At 39.4% G+C, this 21714-nt stretch overlaps 1 protein-coding gene across 1 annotated transcript in view; it reads left to right on the top strand.

Annotated features, from left to right (window-relative positions):
* Positions 1-21714, top strand: part of srrm4 (serine/arginine repetitive matrix 4) — a 79516-nt gene that overhangs the window by 36511 nt on the left and 21291 nt on the right. Inside the window, exons 2-7 of the mRNA XM_052100019.1 lie at positions 6652-6792; positions 12732-12821; positions 17032-17106; positions 17222-17248; positions 17481-17531; positions 21329-21403. Coding sequence (XP_051955979.1) covers positions 6652-6792; positions 12732-12821; positions 17032-17106; positions 17222-17248; positions 17481-17531; positions 21329-21403 — 459 coding nt within the window. The remainder of the gene's footprint in view (positions 1-6651; positions 6793-12731; positions 12822-17031; positions 17107-17221; positions 17249-17480; positions 17532-21328; positions 21404-21714) is intronic.

Below are 21714 nucleotides of genomic sequence, written 5' to 3'. Positions count from 1 at the left end.
ATGACCAGAACCCTTCCTAGAGCTGGCCGTCCGGCCATACTGAGCTATCGGGGGAGAAGAGCCTTGGTGAGAGAGGTAAAGAAGAACCCAAAGATCACTCTGGCTGAGCTCCAGAGATGCAGTCGGGAGATGGGAGAAAGTTGCAGTAAGTCAACCATCACAGACACATGAACTGGAATGGCAGAGGATACCCAAATCCAGATGTGAATAACTTGTTGCATCTTTCCCAAAAAGACTCATGGCTGTATTAGATCAAAAGGGTGCTTCTACTAAATACTGAACTAAGGGTCTGAATACTTAGGACCATGTGATATTTCAGTTTTTCTTTTTTAATAAATGTGCAAAAATGTCAACAATTCTGTGTTTTTCTGTCAATATGGGGTGCTGTGTGTACAATAATGAGGAAAAAAAATGAACTTAAATGATTTTAGCAAATGGCTGCAATATAACAAAGAGTGAAAAATTTAAGGGGGTCTGAATACTTTCCGTACCCACTGTACATTGGAACGAAATGTTATTACTCCAGGACCATGTTGCAACACAGAACAGTATGCAAGGCTATAAAACGTGCAATACACAACAGTGTGAGATGAGTGCAGGACAATAAATACACAGAACAGAACAATAGATACACAGGACAATAAATTCACAGAACATGAACTGTAGACTGTAAACTATTTTGTAGTGTAGCAGCAATAATTCTAGCATAATTATATGTATATGTATATTTAAATATAGCAAAAGTATAGCATAACTGAGTTCCATAATAATAAGTGACTGATGCAGCTTTGTAAATTTTTGAGTCATACTGGGTTAGGTGTTTGACTAGGCCAGGTGAGTATTGGGAGGCAGCAGGGTGTTGAGTAGTAAGACACCGTGGAAGACAACGCGGAGAACACAGCTTACCTGAAAGGGGAGACAATTGTGTGGAAATATGTCACATGGTCTTACAGAGTCTTGCCGGCAGTGTCGCATGTGGAGAAGTCCCCATTGTAGGTCCTACCCAGAGGGTATTCTTCTACAAACACGGCGACTGGTGGCAGAGGAGAACTCTGCCCAAGGAAGATGCAGGTTTACCAATGGGGAAACCGTCTCGTTGAAGTTACATCACACAGGGTTATAAAAAGGTAACCGGCGCATGTGGAGCACCTACCCAAGTTCAAGGCCTAATAGCACACATACTGGGTGGACATCGAATTTCTCCGTGAACTTGCCTGCCACAGGGCTAAAGAGGAATGACATCCAGGGTCCACAACCTCGTGAACATGGCTGGGGGGTAAAAAGTGCACGTCTCCCCCTCCAGGAGGGGAAAGGCGCTAAATGCAAGCGGTACACCCGGCCAGTTGTCCCACAAACATACCTGTTTGTACGTGACAACACACGGGACAAAACTGACTCACCTGGAGATTCTAGAACCTCGCAAAGGTATTGGGTGTTGCCCAGACCACTGCTCTGCAGATGTCTGCTAAAGAGTCTCCATTGGTCAGGGCCCAGGCGGCCGCCACACACCTGGTAGAGTGTGCTCGTAGCCCCAAGGGGGGTAGAAAGCCCTGGGCATAATAGGCCAAAGCTATGGCATCAATGACCCAGTGGGTGATCCTCTGTTTGGTGACAGTACTCCCGTTGTCCTCTGAAGTAGACAAAGAGTTGCTCAGAGCGTCTAAAGCTCTGCGTGCGCTCCAAATAGATGCGCAAAGCACACACCAGACACAGCAATGACAAGGCTGGGTCTGCCTCCACCTGGGGCAGTGCTTGCAGGTTCACCACCTGATCCTGAAATGGGGCCGTGGAAAACTTGGTCTCTGGACCACGTGAGAGTATTCTCCAGGCACGTGTCACTGACAGAGAATGCTTGCAGGTCCCCTACCCTCTTGATGGATGTGAGCGCAGTCAGGAGGGCAGTCTTCAAAGAGACCGCCTTTAACTCAACTGACTCCAGGGCCTCAAACGGGGCTCCCCGCAGGACCACGAAGAGATCCCATGAGGGAATGAGGCGCGGTCTGGAAGGATTCAACCTCCTCGTGCCTCTAAGGAACCTGATATTCTGGTTGTGCTTTCCGAGAGACTTACCATCAACTGCATCGTGGTGCGCCACTACACACAACCGCTCGGCTCCGAAGAAAAAATCTGAGTGAGTGGTTGCGAGTCAGCCCCTTTTATACCCGTATGTCCGAGGGAGTGGCATGCAAATTCCACTCGCCAATTCCCATTGGCCTTTTCTCAAAGATCAGAGGTGTTTGGGGCTCCCAAGTGCGACCCCTAGTGTCACTAAATCGACACAACGTTGAGTGAGTGAAAGATAGGGAACTTGTTTTAGCGCAGCGGTTGAGTAACAGGTAGAATTTTCACCCTAAAACTCCTTGGATTCACCAGTCTCAAACATGAGAAATAAAAAGAAATCATATAGGCCTATACACTGTAATGTTTTTGCCATTATAATGGATGCTACACCCCTAATGTAGCCCTAATTATTATTAAATGAAAACAAGTATGACAGACCAAAAAAGACAATTATGGAAATGTAACAACATTAGAGTGATGGATTTAGATTTTTTTTTTCTAGTGCAGCCTCTGAACACGATGCCATGCACAAACATCCCTAATAATTTTATCTCAGTACAAAAATGTGCACTTCCACATCCAAAAATCTCAAGGGACTGTGAAAGCAAACCAGATATAGGCAAATTCAGTGCAGTGCATATTATCTTTTTAATTTGCATGAACATCATAATAAAACTGATCAAAACAAAAGACTCTCAATATTTTACTATTATTGTATTCCCCATCCATCTTCTATAGCCACTTGTCCTATACAGGGTCACAGGTAGTGCTGGAGCCTATCCCAGCTGTCTCGGGTCAAAGTTAGGGAAACACCCTGGACAGGTGGCCAGCCAATCACAGGGCTAACTCACAGTCATATACATTCTTACTCAATCCTATGGGTAATTTAATGTTTCCACCTGCATGTTTTTGGACTGTGGGGGAAACCAGAAGGAAACCCATGGAAACTCCACTCAAAAAGGCCCTTGGTGAGCCAGGTCTTGAACCTGTAGACCTTCTTGCTGTGAGGTGACAGTGCTACCCACTGAGTCACCTACTATTTTGTTTTAATACAAACCAATCCATCAACAACACCTTAAAGCAATGACAAACACTTCAATGAAATGATGAGCGATGCACTTTAACTAATCTTGCCAGCAACACATTAGAATAAAATGAACTTTTAAAACGTACCAATGAAGTTCACTATGCATGTCTTCACTCAAGAGTGGTAACTTCAGAGAAACATGTCAGCTTGACATGCATATGATAAAAAATATTTAATTGGCTAAAGGACAAAGGCAAACATGCCCCTCAGGCTGTCATTGAATGCTTGTTGCACATGCGCATGACAATCTCCAGATCTCAGTTGATTAACACTAAGGACGACGGACGACGCATAGCAAATGAGAAAGATTTAATGGCTTTAATGCAAGAGACCTAAAAAATGATACAAATTGTACAAAGAACATCCACTGCTGTCATGCATAATGGACATCAATCAAAAATAAGAAGCAGAAAATATATTATTTCTTAAAAAAATATATATTTTTATGCCACACATTTTGCTCAACAGTGCCATATCTGGTGGGGCATAGCCCCACCTGCCCCTAAAGTTGAAATGCCACTGTCACTAACACATGTGATCTAACTCAGATGTGAATGTGAAGATGTTTGGGTCATTCATCAGTCCTCACACCAACATGTTTTCATTGATTCACCATCAGTAATCCTTTCCCTATTATGCCCAGCAGGACAGTGTATTTTCCATTCACATACTGACACATTGGAGGGTCATGTAGTGCTGAACTGCCGGAAGGTTGACATTAATAATGTGATTGTGCTTTGCCCTCTCTTATCCAGTGGTGGCAGAGGGCAGGCCTCCTCCTGCTGCTGAGAGAGAGAGAGGCAATCAGCATTTAATCTGCAAGACTGATTAACTTCTCATTACAATAAGGACACACATACACACACACACACATGCAGGCACTCAGACACACAAATTCATGCTCAATTGTATGGGGCACACACACACACACACACACATACACACATAATCTCACACTCTAGAGGAGCATCTGTAATTATAGCTTGGAGATCAAGCCAGGCCTACTCACTCTGCTATAGCAATCAGTTGTATTTTTGCATTTATTTTCAGAATTTTTGTAAGTAACACCACTGACCAGCAAAGAAAGGCTCAAGTGTCATGTCGCAATCTTTGCTGAATCACCTGGGTTTACCTTTCTGCTCGAGTACAGCTTTAATCAGGCACATTTCATTGTGAATAGTGGTCAAGAGTAGAGAGCATTCAGTTAAGGGTAGCAGCAGTTTTAGTTAAAAATAAATTAAGAAAAAAAGGAAAAACTAAACCATGAAATGATGAAAATGTCTGCCTGTCTATCTGTCCGCCTGTCTGCCTGTCTGTCTTTCTGTCTGTCTGTTTATTACCAGTTGTTTTATAATGAAATAATAAGTAAAGTGAAATGTTTATAGTAATGTATACCTCTTTTACAAGCAGTGTGTTAAAAGCTTGCACAGACAGATATGTTCAATTGTCATGTTAGGTGATTTTTTTTTTATTTTCATCATTACTGAATGGAATTACTGAATCATCAGACAACATGAAAATATATGGCAATGTTTAATAAGTAGGGCTGTCAATAGATTACATTTTTTAATCTAATTAATTACATGGTATGCCGATTAATTAATAGCATATGTAAATATTTGCTGAGAAAGCCCCTCATATAACAATAAAATACGTACAGTATATTATAAAATAATTCAGATTATTACAAGGCAAGGCAAGGCAAGTTTATTTATATAGCACATTTCATACACAATGGTAATTCAAAGTGCTTTACATAGAAGAGATTAAAATAAGAATAAAAAAAAAATAAGAATAATTGAAACAGTTTAGAATATAAAATAAAATAAAATACAGTACAAACAGTCGGACACACAGTGGCACAGTGCTCATTCAGTAAATGCACAGCTAAACAGATGTGTTTTGAGTCTGGATTTGAATGTGACTACTGTAGGAGCACATCTGATCTCTTCTGGAAGCTGGTTCCAGCTGCGGCTGGCATAATAGCTAAAAGCAGACTCTCCTTGCTTAGAGTGAACCCTTGGTATTTCTAGCTGATGTGATCCTAATGATCTGAGTGGTCTGTTGGGTTTATATTCAGTGAGCATATCTGCAATATATTGAGGTCCTAGCCCATTGAGTGATTTATATACCAGTAATAATACTTTAAAATTAATCTTAAATGTAACTGGGAGCCAGTGTAAAGACCTGAGGACTGGTGTGATATGTTCATATTTTCTGGTTCTGCTCAGAATCCTGGCAGCAGCGTTCTGTATGAGCTGCAACTGTCTGGTCTTTTTGGGAAGGCCAGTGAGGAGTCCATTACGATAATCCACCCTGCTGGTGATGAAAGCATGCACAAGTTTCTCTAGGTCTTGACTGGAAACAAAGCATCTAATTCTTGCAATATTTTTCAGATGATAGTATGCTGATTTAGTTATTGCTTTGACATGACTACTGAAACTAAGGTCTGACACTAGAGACACACCAAGATTCCTGACTTGATTTTTAGTTGTTTGACCCCTAGCGTCAAGATATGTATTCACCTTGAGAACTTCATCTTTGTTTCCAAATGCAATGACTTCAGTTTTGTCTTTGTTTAAGTGAAGAAAGTTTTGGCACAGCCAACTGTTTACTTCATCAATGCATTGGCACAGGGAGTCAATGGGGCTGTAATCGTTAGGTGATACAATATATATATATATTTTGCATATTACAATGCAATACATTATTGTGGCAGTCAAGTAAACATTGATAAGACAAAAATTAACTTTAGAATCCAATACATTGTTTATTTCCATATTATTGAACTTAATCCTGATATTGGCCTACAGTTCAAGGCAATCCATTTTGCAATTGAATTCGTCAATCTGTCCAAGGTAGTCCTATTATAAGGCCTTTTCTAAGGACGTGTCAATGTACACCTGCATCAGACTGACGCTTTTGGAGCCCATCACTTTGGTTGTGTCGTGTCATAAACATACAGTTTCTAGGTAACGTAATTACTTAAACTTAGAAAAACACAACTTAAGATCCCTGCTTTCGGATTTGCACTCCATCAAGCTGTGTTTGAGCGCAAGAACGCGTTCAACCACTTCAATGAGCCCAAACATTAGTGCCCTTTAAAATTGAACAATGAAACCATTGGCATATTTTATAATGCCTTTCAGTCTATTTCAGTTTCATTATTGAGTTATTACTATTCCCATCTGTCCAATATTACCAAGGGAAATGTGGATGGAAATTATGGGGGAATCTCACAATTAAATGAGAGATTAGAAATTACAGTATATTTTCTATTAAGAAAATAAAGCCTATTTTTAAGACCATTTAGTTCTGTTGCATTGTGACACTATTTCATTACCCAGTACCCAATTTTATAATTGTCTGGAGGTTGATTTTCACACTATAGTGCTTTTCCTGGACTTTCTATTGGCATCCCTTCAGAATGTCTCGGCAAAATGTTGACTAGATTTCCTGAATGATTTATTCTAAACAGTTATCGTGTTTCTCTGTCCTTCCAGGTTGGAGACAGCAGTTACACTAGCACCTAAAGAGGACAAGAATAAAGTGGAAACAAAAGACACAGTTGCAAAAACTCATGAGAAAAACACACACATCAAACACAGAGGACGCAAACGTCGCAGCCACCGCAGAGCTTGCAGGTCTGTATCTTCTGAAACCTCTGCCTCATACGTACATCTTCAAAAACATTTCAGCGCTTTGGAGCAAGCACTTCACAAAATATATCTAAACTGTTCTTGAATAGAAACAATTCAAAGGCCCTGTTTACACCCTTCACTAAATGTGTGCATTTAGTGAAGGGTGTAAACGGGGCCTTTTGGTGATTGGATCGCTACCCGTAGAGGTATAAATGCACCCAAGAAGCATTTTGATTGGATTGTGATAAAAAAAACCCTGACTGTAAAAGTGATGGAAAGCATTTGAATTATCCATCAGTGTTTTTTTAATTTTCTATAAGATGGAGAATTCTCAGTTACCACAGTCATATGTAATATGTAGGGTTTTCCATTTTGTTCTGGTAACTTTGATCGGATCTCTATCTGATCACAGCTGAGACGCATTTGACTGCAAGGAGTAAATGCAATCCAGCTAAAGAATATATACTAACCGGATATGAAAAGAATGTTAATGCAAGGTGTAAAGGGCCATTGTGTCTTTGACTGTAAAATAGCCTTTTTTCACCACCTTAGAACAAAGTGTTGTTGAAGGCATCGTACAACTGAACCATAGAACCTTTGCATAGATAAATCTATTCAAATGTGAATCTTATTTTAACTCCAGAGAAGATCAAACAAATGAAAATATGATGCACCGAATCCACTTCTAAGCTTCAGCCTCACTCTACAGGCATGAATAAGAAACTTTAAAGCGGCGCAGTCACAAACACTCTTATCTCTTTGCAACAGTGTAAACATTAAGGTATTGCCTGAAATGTTAACATGTGTGTCTTTTATGGGGTCCTCTTGCTTCATCTCTACCAAAATTCAAACTCCACTCTGTGAAAGAAATTGATTCAGCACTGGATTCGTAACAGCATAATTCCTCAGATACCTTCAAAGTGTATGTGATAACACTGTGGAAAAGCTGTGCATCAGTATGTAAAACAGGGAGGACTCCAGCTTGATTGTTATCTCAAACATGTTAATTTCTTGGTGACTTCATGCTGAGTTTTTCTGCCAGACAGAGGCACATACAAAGGCATCATCTAGTTTCAAACAGTGGCGATTTTATAGACAAACACAACTGTGGCGAAACAATAGCAGATTATGATTGTCAGATCAAGCTAAACCTCAGAAATTCACAAGCAGCTTTTATTCATTCAACTGAAGAATCCTAAATCATGTACTTAGACATAGGCATGTACATAGACATTAGTTTTGACATGCTTGCTTATTCAAATAAAAGAAAAATCTCATATATGATAAGGTATATTTTTGGTATCAATTTTAGTCTCAATAAAGTGACATTTTAAATATGGGGCTTCTGTCCTTTGGCTAAGAGCCAAAATTAAAATTATGTTATTAATACTGACCGCTCTTTTGCTGTTCAGGTTTGATATCAGTACTCCCTCAAAAGCCCTCTGCACGGTCTTTCCAATGCAAGACTTTCTGCAAGATTTTTCTCATGCAATAGAAAGTTAACCACTGGACAAACAACCTTAAGCATCTTGATTTCGTTTGTCATCTGGAAAAGTATCATGTTGCTTTTTGTCGAAGAAGCACGGTACGTACAGCAGTGCTGCCAGTGTAAACAGCTCTGAAGCCCTCGGTGAGATGTCCATTATCAATGTTGACAGCCTTTTAACTCTCCAACCTTGAGTATACTCCTGAGTGTGTCAACGCTGTCTACTCACAAGATGAGCCTCTCTGCGCTGTTCCTTCAGACAGCTGAAGTGATGGTGGCCATTAGGGGCGTGTTCGTCACCTTTGTGCCTTCAAGGTCAACCGAAATTGACGGAAAGCCTTTTAAAGCCGGAGCACAAAAACACACACTGAATAAACTTGCCAACACTCTGCTGTAAGTGATAGTTGTTGAATAGCATATGATGTGATATTGTATTTTAATGCCATCTACAGTTTGGGAACATACAACAGAACCATAACACCAGCATAAAGGTCCATTTATGAGTGTGAAAAAAGACCAGTTCAGTTTGAAATAAAGTGGGAAATTGTATTTCTGAAACCATAAATGAACCCGCATCTAATCACCTTTGAAATGAATACATTCACTGCATAGCTATACATTATCTAGCCAGCATAGATGAGGTTTTGGCAAAATTAGGAAAATAATCTACTTTTGCATAATCTTTCATTGTTTTACAGCAAAACTGGTGATTTTTTAAAGAAATCATAACATTTAATGAAAAATATAAATGTTATTCTTTGCACATTTATAGGATATATGATAAAAAATTACATTTAACTTTTTTTATGGTGGGGCAAGTGAAAATATTGTCAGGACAAATAAAAATCTGAACTACTAGCCTGGTTGCATTTCTCAAAAGCATCGTTAGCCAACTATGGTCGCAAGTTCCATAGTTACCAACATAGTTCAAAAATTTGGTGAAAATTTGAATCCGTAGTTCCAATGAACATTCACAAATAGCATCACAAAGTTATGTGGTTGGAACTACAGCTCTCCACCTGTGGTTTGAAGCAAAGTTAATTTATGATTTTCTGTGTGGACATCTTTTGACTTGGCAGAGGCTTCTATACCATGCATTCCATATATATTTAATATTCTGTCAAGATTTAGACCACATTTACAATCACATAAGAAAACTGCTTATTACATTCAGAAAGCGGCATTAAAATGTCACGTTAACAGGAATGCAGGCTTTGAAGGGATTAAAGGCTTTTAAGAGAGCACTTTAACTTACACAGCTTTTGTCTGAGAACACAGCTTATGTGTCCTTGTTAACGCATAAGTGGCTTTTTTTATAGGTTTTTGAAGGGTATCGGTGGAACCCCAAAGTATGATATAAAGGGAAACCCCACTATTGCAGCCAATGTATCTGACACATTTACATAGTATATGCAGCTTTTGTGTCTTCAGCAGCTGTTGCACATTAAACATCTTTATGGAGTACGTGTAAATTAGTTATTGTAATTCGATCTCCGCAGAAGTTATTACCCCACCCCCTGCGTAATGTCATTAATGACAGCTCTATATTGTTAAACCAGTGTTGTTCGAATGCTGGATGTGCATCATAGTTACTATAGTTGCAGGAAACTATCTTGACTAGCTTGTAAATTTATCCTATGATGCATCATACTATGATGGTTAAGCAATGAGATACGCAATTGTACAGGAAATGTACCCCTGATCGAGCCAGCATAAAAATATTTGACAGTTGAGCCCTGGCCAAAAGCAAGAATCATGCAGTACCGCCACTCCCTATAAGCAGACTGTGCAGTCTGCGTAGGGCACCAAATCCCTAGGGGGGCACCATCTTACCCTAGGAGGGCACACTCATATCATGCAACACCACCCCCCCACCAGAAACACCAGGCATCAATTTGGCCAGTGGTGGCCCTGTACATATATATGTATTGTAGTGTCGCATGATTGCTTGTCAGGATTAGTGACACTGGCAAATTGTTCTTAACTCTGCAAAAAACGGCCTTTCAGTAGATCTAAGATTAATTGCAAAATATATTGGACTATTGTAGTCTCAATGCTTGTGGGTAAGTACTTTTGCTGCGGGAGTGTAGTGTGATACAAAGGTTCCTAATCAAGTACAAATGGCACTTGCTTTGCCTTTAATCAGCTTCTAATGCATTTCAGACTTGCTAATGTGGTGCGGGCTAGATGAACTGCCTTCCTCTATCAGACCAAACAGCCTTTTCCTACCTCAGAGAGTAAGCGGCCCACTCCCCCCTAACCACATCCACATGGCTTGCCTGGAACACCGTCTGTGTTTTGATCCATCTAAATGGTCTCCTCTCAGTGTTTATTTTGAATCACTGACTGGCTGGGCTAAGCCAAAGACACGACAGTATGTAATTCATCGACTGTCAAAGACAGCATTCCCCTGTGTCTATGAAATATTGTTATCCTGCTGTATGTGCAACAAGAAGGAAAATAATATTGCTGCTTCCACTGTGTCTTTGATCTGTGCCAGTCATGTGTATTTGTCATGAATATCCATATACATTCTCCCAGATTTTATATTTGCAATTACTTGCTATCATATAAATGTAATTCTGACAGTATGTTTTTATGTGCCTTCTATACTGTATAAAGTGTTAATGTACAAACAGATGGCTCTATGTTGGCCTTCGTTTTAGTGTTTTATTCCTCATACCTTAAATTGTGGTCACTCTTATGAGACTAACTCATTCAACAGAGCTATTTAAGCTTAATACAGCGAGCTAAAATGAATGTCTTTGGAATATATATCAGAAAATCTGCCTTTGAAAGTATGATAGAGGTCAGCTCTTCCGTTTCATCGGCCTTATCAGTGTTTGAATGGTACAGATTGAGGGATTTTGAAGCGTCTAATGTTTTTTTTGGGATCAAAGGATTAAAAGTGATGGAAGGACATTACTTGATGTGGCTAAATAAGATAGCGACAGCGGGAATTGTATTTGCTCATTTCCACCTTTATGTAAGATAAATCGCCTTCGTTCAGAGAATTGAGATTTTAACCTCTTCAGTTAGTTTATAAAATATTTTTGCTGGCCTCTTTTCCAGGTATATTGGTGGTTTCACGCCCACTTTTGATTGGATCTGTTTGATGACAGTGAATCCCTGATAGAATGAGAATAGTGTGTCATTGCTGCAATCAAATAACAACAGTTGCACCCTGTGCTTTAGAAAACATAAAAAAATGTGTAATATGTTTGTGTATGTTTGTTCCTGTGTTCATCCTTTCTGTTCATATTTCCCTGTTGATGATGGCACTTGATTTGCTTGTCAGAGGAGTTTTCTCTCTAGCCAACTGTAGCTCACATTCAAGGCTCTCATTTGTAGATGCAGTGGGGTATCTCTCTGTTAAGCTTCAAATCCTTTCAAGCTTGCTCTCCCCTCAATGTCATTGCATTTTAAAGACACTTTTGAGGTGACACCTCAGTGCTTTTGAAATGGCACACATGTCCCGCTCAAACAGGACATCACGTCCATTCTGTCTGATGCTATTAATAGTAAATTTTTAAAAGCTGCCTGTCATCTACCTGTCTGAACATGTTGCTCTCTCTTTGCTCTCTCTCTCTCTCTCTCTCTCTCTCTCTCTCTCTCTCGCTCTTATTCTTATCGCTGCCCCTTATCTCCTTCATCTTCATCCCCTATTTTTTTTTGCCATTTCTGGTCTTCAGATCATGAATTTAGATGCTTCAGACTGACACATTGTTGGAATGGTGAACATGATTTTCCCTTTTGAAAACACCACCATCTGGTCACCTGCATATGTTGAGCATTTTAACCACGTTAACCCTGCAAGAAAGATAATGTTGGAGATCAACAGCTTTCTATGAAGCAAGATGTGGCCTAAAGCTTTCTTACTCTCTCAATTTCATCTCTCACTCACCATAGTAATACGCAAATTAAATTATACCAATTTAGGGAAGACCATATGGCTGCTTTTTACAATGCTAATTATATATCAACAGACTTATATTTCCTATATTTTGTTATTTAATGTCTGCAACCATCAAGTTAAATTCTGTGTACCTGGACAGTAAAAACTGATTCTGATTGTGGTACTATTGGTGGTACTGGTGCAACAATTTTTTCAGTTACAGTGGTTCAGTAGTTATGTCTTAAAGTTGAACTTGAGTCGTGTTTCATGCTCAGTGCCCTACTATTAGATAAATGTCTACCTTTTTTTTACATCCATTGCTTAAGAAAAGTCTATATTCTGTCAGGTTGTTATGTTAGAAATCAATCCGTGTCTTTCTAACTGAACCCTGACCTTTGTATAAAATGAATAACTCTTTTACTAATGTGGTCATTAATCACCTTCTTACTATTGAATAATTGTCATTGTATGAGGATTGAAAGAATCCATTGAAAGAAATTAGAATAATAGAAAGCGATTCTGACAAATGTATTCTGTTTCTCTTTTGTTTTGTTTTTTTAGCGTGTCTTTTGAAGCAGATCTTTCCCCTCGGCCAGTGTTTAAGGCAAAGAAGAAGAAGAAGAAGTCGGAGAGGAAGAGGAGGAAACAGAGGTCAGCCCAGAAAACAAATTATCTTTACATGACTGTTGTGTGAGGTTGATTATGTTTAATCGTCAACAATAATGAGAAAGACATGCAATACACACAAACAGACATAGATAGATAAATATATAGACAGACAGACAGACAGACAGACAGACAGACAGACAGACAGACAGACAGACAGACAGACAGATAGATAGATAGATAGATAGATAGATAGATAGATAGATAGATAGATAGATAGATAGATAGATCAGATGACTTCATCCATCGTTATGTCGTCCATCATTATGTAATGCTAAAACAATCATATTAGGATTCAGATTGCTGCAATCAGAGGTGGAAGTCATCCAAATATGGGCAGTAAGGATTGTTCACTCAAATTAAATATGGCCACCAAAAGATGGCGCCAAGTACATGACACAGGCTCAGTGAAGGCTCAGATGACACAGAATGGAACTGAATGAGATCTCGTTACTCATGCATGCATGGTTTGGAAAGAGAGCATACCTTTAGTCATTGTTTTATTTGTATGTGTAATTAGTTCTTTTGTACAAATGAAGTTCCCCGTCTGTCGCTCACTTCAACGTTGTGTTGAATAAGCGACACTAGTAAAAAAGACCAATGAGAAGTTGGCGGACAGAATTTGCATGTCCCGCCCCCAGACATGCAGGTATAAAGGCGGGGAAATGCATCTGTTTCATTCAGAAATTTTCTTCGGAGCCAATGGTCGTGTATGCAGCGAGCTGCGAGTCACACACCTGTTCCTCTTACCTCTGAGTGATTACTGCTGTTGGATCTACGGCGCACTTCAGCGGCTTTCTCCTTCTCTGCACGGCAGAGTAGTTTGGCCCTGGGCGCTTCGACAGCGCAAACTTAAAAGAGTTTATAAAAGAGTGATTTTCTCTAAAAGAGTATTTTCCTCTTAAAAGAGCAATACAAAGCGGCGTTGAACGTCCTTTTCAGGACGCATCTTTGTAAAGATGCCTTTCCGACCCTGTGTAGTTCCTGGATGCGGTAGAGTGTTCTCCGCTTCAGACGGCCACTTGCGCTGTCTTGTGTGTCTGGGCTGTGATCACACGAGGCAGCGTTTGTGGAAGGTTCATGTTCTCATTGCAAGAACATGACTATGGCAACGTTGCGGTCGCGGGTTTCCTTCAACCGAAGGAACGCCACTCCAGCCGCCCCCCACGTCCCTCCTTCTTCCACAGGATTGAGGACGACGCAGCTGGCGATGGAGGTGATCTGGCCCTGCATGCCATGGCCCTCCTGCAAGTCCACCAGGCCTTACAACTGGGCCTTACACAAACTCCCGTTCAAAATGCTCACGTAAAAACATATTTTAACTTGTGTCCGGCATCTAGATTGGTTCACAGCGGTAGACCTGAAGGACGCGTACTTCCACGTCTCAATACTGCCTCGACATTGACCCTTTATACGGTTCGCGTTCGACGGCCAGGCATATAAGTACAAGGTCCTCCCCTTCGGCATGTCCCTGTCCGCTCGCGTCTTTATGAAGGTTGCAGAGGTAGCCCTTGCCCCGCTCCAAGAAGCCGGCATTCACATACTCAACTACTTCGACGACTGGCTCATCCTGGCCCACTCCCGAGAGTTACTATGCACCCACAGGGACCAGGTGCTCAGGCACCTCAGCTGTTTAGGGCTTCAGGTCAAATGGAAAAATAGCAAGCTCGCTCCGGTTCAGAGCATCTCTTTTCTCTGCATGGAGTTAGACTCAGTCTCAATGTCAGTGCACCTCACCAACGAGCACACGCAGTCAGTGCTGAAATGCCTCGCCACCTTCAGGCCAGGCACAACGGTCCCTTTAAAACTTTTTCGGAAGCTCCTGGGGCATATGGCATCTGAAAAAATCTGATAGCTGACTCTTTCTCTCACTATCTCTTCCAGAGAATAAGAACCTTGGCTTCAGATTCAACTCCAATCCCAGTTTCTCCCTGTTCAGAGCTGAAATTCCATTAAACCACACAGTCAAACTCCTTCATCAAGCATCTCTGGACTCCATTCTTCAAGCCATCTCTACACAAACCCTCCAAACATACTGGAAAGCCTGGAAATGTTTTTAAAAAATGTCACGAAACCTAAAACTCTCCTTCACAGATTTCTTTCTATTTTCTGTCTCATCCTTCATCTCACATCTCAACCAATCCAAAAGTCTTTATGCTGGTACTATCAAGGGGTACCTGACCGGCATCCATTTTTTCCACAAAATAATTTTTGGCAAAAGCTCCTCTTCAATAAACCACCCACAGCTAATCAATGGTATCCAAAAAGCCCAACCCACCAGAATCGACACTAGACATTGATCTCTTAACCAGATTACTAACCACACTCTGTCGGGATGCATTTCAGAAAACACTTCCAAAACCCTTGATGCCATGTATATTCTCACTTTTTTCAGTCTCCTTCATTTCTCTGAATTCACCACCACAGCTAAATTCGATTCCAGAATTCACCCACTATCTCCGATTTGCACATCCTCGACAACGATACCATCAGATGCCATATTAAATAGAGCAAAACAGATCAAACCATAAGAGGGCATTCAATTTATATTTTCAACCTGCCAACCCCCATCTAGTCCTTTCAATCACTCGCCCACTACCTGCATTACAGAGTTTTCCAAGTCAAAGCCCCTCTCGACCCGCTCTTTGTGGATGAAAACAACCAGTCAGCATTGCGATTTTGGTTTCAAAAACACCTAAAATTAGTTGTTCTCAAATCTGGCATCCCAGAAAATGTATACTCAACCCATTCATTTTGCATCTGTGCCGCAACCACCGCAGCTCAAAAAGGTCTACCTGAACAGCAAATCCATTCATTTGGCCGATGGTCATCCAACGCGTACAATAGCTACATCCTTACCAACCATCTTTGCATAAAAAAAGCCCACAAAGCTACAAACAGTCTCGCCAATATATATGGAGGGCCCTCCCGTGCGAATGCTGTGTGAGGTAACTCATTTTTATTTGTATCATGGGCTCTCCTGTTGGTACCGCTTTGAAGACTCCCCCGTTTGAATGCAGTGAGGGCCCCTGTTTGATCGCACTCGTTGAGGAAACCTGTTCACAGCACGGCCCAAGACTTGCATCTGGAGGTGGCATAAGTTTGGGTCTGGGGTGGGGCGGGCCTGCCCGCCAATGCGACAGGGGCCTGCTCTCGCCACGGGCAGACCTACCTCCTCCAGGGACTGCGAGTCAACTCGTTTACACTATCTGCACTACAGGATTATATTAACTTGTGAACTACTGAATTATTATGTTTTATTTGTTTGGAGATGTTTTTGGACACACGGATAAATTATATTTGTAATGCTATATTTTTTGATTGCCTTGTTGAATAAAAAAAAACCTTTACTCAGTTAAACTACCTTATTTATACCCTAAGACATATAATGTCAAATCAGAAAAATAAGACAACAAGTTAATTTCTTTTTCTTTTTTTTTTGCAGCAGTTTCTTAGGCTGAGAGTCTCAGAATTGTATATCATATGTATATCATAGAAATGTATATCATAAAAAAAAATTATAACAAAAACCCTTTTTTTTTTGTTATAAGCCTTCAATTTTGGGTATGCCACTGAAAAAGAAAATCTTTAAAAACACACTCAGAGCTTAAAAGGTTAAAGCACTGTATTTTATGGTGTGTCTACAATTTATATCCAACAACAACTTTTCATTTTCATGAGTACATTAGTGAATGATATAAAATGTGTTAAGTGTCATAAAGAATCCAAGTGCATGATGAATGTAATGACAAGAGCCATTGAACAGAAGAACTGTTCTCAGCTCTCGTTACGCTTCAATGGGAATGCATTTGCATTTCTTTAATTTTAGACACTTGCTTTTTTTTTTGCTGGCGTTTGGGTTTCCCATGCTGGTAGATTCTATGATCCTATTCTGTTTAAAAACCTCTCCTATTTTCAAAACCTATGTCAAATGTACATATGTAGCTATTTATTTTCATGCATTATTATTTCTAACTGTAAGAAAAATAATTACATGAACAAAAAGGAGGGGGAAAAAGTACCATGAAAGTAATCCATACAACTTGTGTGCTATATTCTTTGTCTAAGTCTTTGAAACATATTCCAAGAAAATTTCAGAATTTTAATTTATGGGTGAACTATCCCTTTAATGGTTCTTCTCAAAGCAAAGTGCTGTATGTGTTTTCGCTAAACGTGGCTATGCTTGATCTTACAGGTCTCCCTCCTGCAGTCTTTCTCCTGTGAGGAAGAAAAAGAAAAAGAAGAGCTCAAAGAAAAGGAAGCAACATAGGTAGTGACTGATTTTCACTTCAGGTCATGTTTAGATGATTGTTTTGAATATGCTTTGTTGTGATGTGTTAGTTTTGTCTCTGTTACCTCTAAAATCAGCTCTTTTTTGCCTCCAGGTCTGCCTCAAGGAAGGGGAGGCACAGGTATATGATATATTTATATAATATATTGTTGTTTTGAATACTCTTTCCAAGGATATAGTGGCTTTCTAGTGTGCTACAATGCTTTTCACCCAGTAAAGATAATACAGTATCTACACATTATTGCTAATGATTTTATAATAAGTCCCAAAAGTGCTATTTATTGTATGTTGTTTATACCTCTCTTTAATTGAAACAAAATCAATAATTTTCTTGTTTTTTTTCCCCTTTACAGTGGCTCGAGTCCCAGGCGTAAAAGGAAGGAGGACAAAAAACATAAAAAGAGGTCAGTAATTTCAAAATGTGTTATAATAATTTAAAACACATTTACACTTCAGTTGAAAGTATTCAAGCACTGACAGTTTATGTAGTTATATTCAGGTACTGTACCTCTGTGATTTATCCTTTATTCTCAAAAGCGCAATGCATGCTACACCATAAAGCACCTACACAACCTCTCATGCACAAGAATCAAATTTTGTATATTAGATTACTTTGTATTGACAGCCACTCTGTGGTGCACCTCAGCTCCTTTCAGAGAGTGCTGTTTGGCTGCTTTTGCCGAGTGGTCTATCAGACTGAAGGAGGGCCGGTGTTTTGTAAGAGCAGCTCCTCACTGAAACAGGCAAACAGCCAGAGAGACAGAAACATAAACTAATTTCATGGAGCTAGACTGCTACACACACAGCCAGAAAAGAAAAGCCTTACTTGGCTTTTGATCTTCCAGAATGTGCAGTACTTATTTGAAAATTGCTCTGAATTCCTTGTCCTGTGTAACTGAATTGCAGTTAAAGGCTCATTCAGTAATTTGGGGTTCATTTAAAATGTTTTACACATTAACAAATGAATTGTGTTTTTGTGAAGAGTGATCTGAATGGTGTACACTCACATGTACTCATAATAGTTTTCTATAAAAAGTGTTTTTGTTATACATGGTGTGGGTAATTCACCATGTTGAAATGACATGGTCCACTGTGTTTCCCTAAACGTCGAAGAAGAAAATCCTTGCGCTCATTCGCTGCCGCCTATGTAGATACGCGTGTCTATGGTTAGCGCAGTGTTGTTTGGTGATGTGAAGAGTGAAAAGAACACAGTGGAACATACTTATTATCATGCTTTTGAAGTGGAGACAACAGGAGATTCAGTAGATGTACTGCCGAAGAAGCAAAAAAGGTCAGAAGCAAGAAGACAGAAAGACCAGCAAAGTCAAAAAACTAGAGTAAACATCGCTACAGCATACACAAGTTAGAAAGATTTGATGATGGATAAAAACCTAGTGTAGTGATGCCAATGTTGCTTTTTTTGTTTGTTGGACAGGTACGAAATTATTAATTGTTTAGACCATTATCTAAAATAGTATCAAAGGAATTTACAGAAAACACATACAAGTTTCCCTCAAACTTTTAAAAATGACATGTGTAGTCAACCTATGTTAGTAATGGACAGTTCTCAGCAGTGTTTACAAATGCAACTGGAAAGCAACATGTATTTTAATTTTATTTGTTATCACAGCTATAGTAAGCGGGGCCCATCTACCTACACCTCTATGAAACGGCATACTTCTTCATTCGTTTAATAGCTTGGCACAGCGACTGCTGTGGATTTCGAGAAAACCATGAAATTGGTTTGCTTGGAAACAAAACAAGTTCTTCAAATACAGTATTCATGGACATGATAAATTTTATCATCAAAAACAATTCTAATCTTTCCTTCATCTTGATATTCTGTATCGCTAGATAATTGAGGTTTATTTTATGCTAAACAATTCTCTAATAAAGATAATAACTCTCTTTAGAAATAACGTGAAACATAGAAGGTCTCCAAAGATTATTGATAGGGACAATAATAATCTGTCCTTAACTGTAGAAGTCTGTTTGCTTAAATTCTGACATTTGTTTTTAGGTAAAGCAATTATATTATAGTAGTAATAAATAACTTCTGAAATGACCTCAAAAAACTTTCCAGATGTAAATGATATTCCAGAACTGGCGGGGGCAGCAGAGACGATCATGCTGATCCACATCGATAGATGGCAGTACAGCATCTAACACCTGAAATGTTTCTCATGATCTAAACCTTTTGATCTGAAGGCATATGCTTAAATGTTTCATATTAGTTTGTAGAATAAAATATAATTGTGCCACCATATTCATTTATTTAATTACAAAACTAAAATTCTATAAAAAAAAAAAGTTTTTGAAACTGATGACTTGGACAGAATATTTAAGAAAAGAAACCACTAATTGCGCAGCATATAGATGGGAACTCCTTCAATACTGTTTAAAAAGCTGATATTACTGTTAATGATAATACTGTTATTTGGATTCTATCCATATAGGGAGTGGTGATGCTTATAAACTTTTATGCTTCATTTCCCTTAACATAATTTGAGTAAGTGTTATAACTGTTAATGCTCATAGAACACATTTTCAACCAGTTACTTCCATAAATAAAGTTAGTCAAATTTTTTTTTACCATATTTATGTTTTTTTTTTGTTCTTAACCAATGTTATTACAGAAAGAAAATGTCTACGTAATCTTTCAAAACTTGCTCCACTTCTGAAATGACATTACCTTTCAGTTGACATCACCTATGTAAAGTTAATGCAGTAATTTAAGGGCGGTTAATATTAATGTAATAAAGGTTACTGCGATAAAAGAAAATAATGACCAATACGTCAAGATGCTTTTGAGGGTGAACTTCACCTTCTGCTTCTACATCTTAAGGCCATTGCACACCGGACGAGAAACGCCACGCCGCATTGCGGCTTGGACACAGCACATGTATCAAACACAGGGCACGTCGTTGCGGTGCAGACAGTACACACTACCATGGATGTTCCCTTCTTAAAAAATGAAGAATGCTAATGTAAATAATCTATGTCCTTTGATAATGATTTGGGCTGAATTTAATGGAAAATAAGCAAGTTGCGCTCCGTGGTGCAGCAGAAATTTGAGCAGCCTCCGGAGTCGTAGCTAGGCGCTACTGACAGACGCCGAGTGGTAGTGTCGGTGTGCGTGCCTTCATTGAACAACTGTTTCAAATTTTAGAACGTTTCGTTCGAGAGACACATCCGGTATGCAACCCCCTTAAGACACCAACTTGGTTCCCAGCAGGAGAAAAGGCTTAAATAAATAAAAGATCTAATTCCTGAGACAACATTTTCACCCTCTCCACAATCAACTGTAAATTTGCATTAATGTCTGTGTGACAAGGTGGAGGGCGGGGCCGGGTTGTGATTTTACATACCCGGCCCCTTCTCAGGCTAATCTAGCCTCCGAGAGGGATAAAGGCCAACTGCGGATGGTGGTGCGACAGAGAGGGAGCGGGCAGCTGTCCATCCTATGTATGTGTTTGTGTCTATTGGTTTTAATTTTTTATTAAAAATATAATTTATATTGTCAAGCCAGTTCTCGCCTCCTCCTTTCCAATAATCGCTTTATACTGATAAGGGGCCTGCTGATCTGGAAGGCCCATTTGCCATCCAATCAATTCCCAATGAATAAAGTCCCATCCTATATATTTTATTTAATTGAATGTTGTAAAATGGGTTGTGTAAAATTCATGTTGACTACCTTGCACAATAAATTGATCTCTATGAGAATGTACAGATAAAAAAATCTGCTGTATAAAGTGTATTAATTAAACTCAGTCCATTATACATGTTCTACTGTTTGTTTAGCTTGTTGGGCAACTGAATTCAATTTTGAACTTTAATTGAAATCGCTCAGCAATCTCATGTGAATCTGTACTCTGTGACTAAACTGTCTCAATTTCAGACTCAATTAACACAATTTATCATGTGCCACATTAAATTATAACACTTCAGAGACACTCACATAAAAAGCTCTGACTCTTGTGGGGGTGTTATGTCATGTTTTTAATTGTCTTATGGCGCCATAATTACTCTCCCTAATCCTTCTTCATCTCTCTGTCACTTCCATTATAATATACAGTAAGTTAAGAGAAGATACAGTATGTGTAATATTAATACTAAGCCTTGTGCTGCTGTCTGAGTGCACAAAAGCAGAAAAAGAGGTTGAGAAAACGCTTTTCTTGAATGTCTATTGCTTACCTTTCAGGTCAAGGAGCCACTCTCATCGTAAACATCGGCACCGGAAAGCAGAAATTAGGAGTTCCTCCTGCATGGAAAACAGGTATAGGTGTAACCCTATGACTGAATAATTGGGAGAAGACCAGTGTAACTCAATCTCTGTGTCCGAAACCAAAGGCATTTGCCTTGCTAGCAGTGACTTAACAGGCAGTGTTTTTTATGAGGGTATCTCCGAAAGAGGGCCTTTCAGGGCCTTATAAAATGACATCTAATAATCAAGTAGTTTAAAATTCTGATTCAGATTATGATATTCAAATATTTAATGTAGTCATGTTTCTCACTAGAAATAATGTTTCTCAGTAGAAAAGAACTGGATATCTATAATTTAGTTTACTTTTTCAACTGCTCTGTGAG

This window comes from Xyrauchen texanus, chromosome 3 (genome assembly GCF_025860055.1).
Source record: "Xyrauchen texanus isolate HMW12.3.18 chromosome 3, RBS_HiC_50CHRs, whole genome shotgun sequence".
Lineage (NCBI taxonomy): Eukaryota > Metazoa > Chordata > Actinopteri > Cypriniformes > Catostomidae > Xyrauchen > Xyrauchen texanus.
Note: the sequence above shows the minus strand (reverse complement) of the source record. Positions and strands in the feature narration are given on the sequence as shown.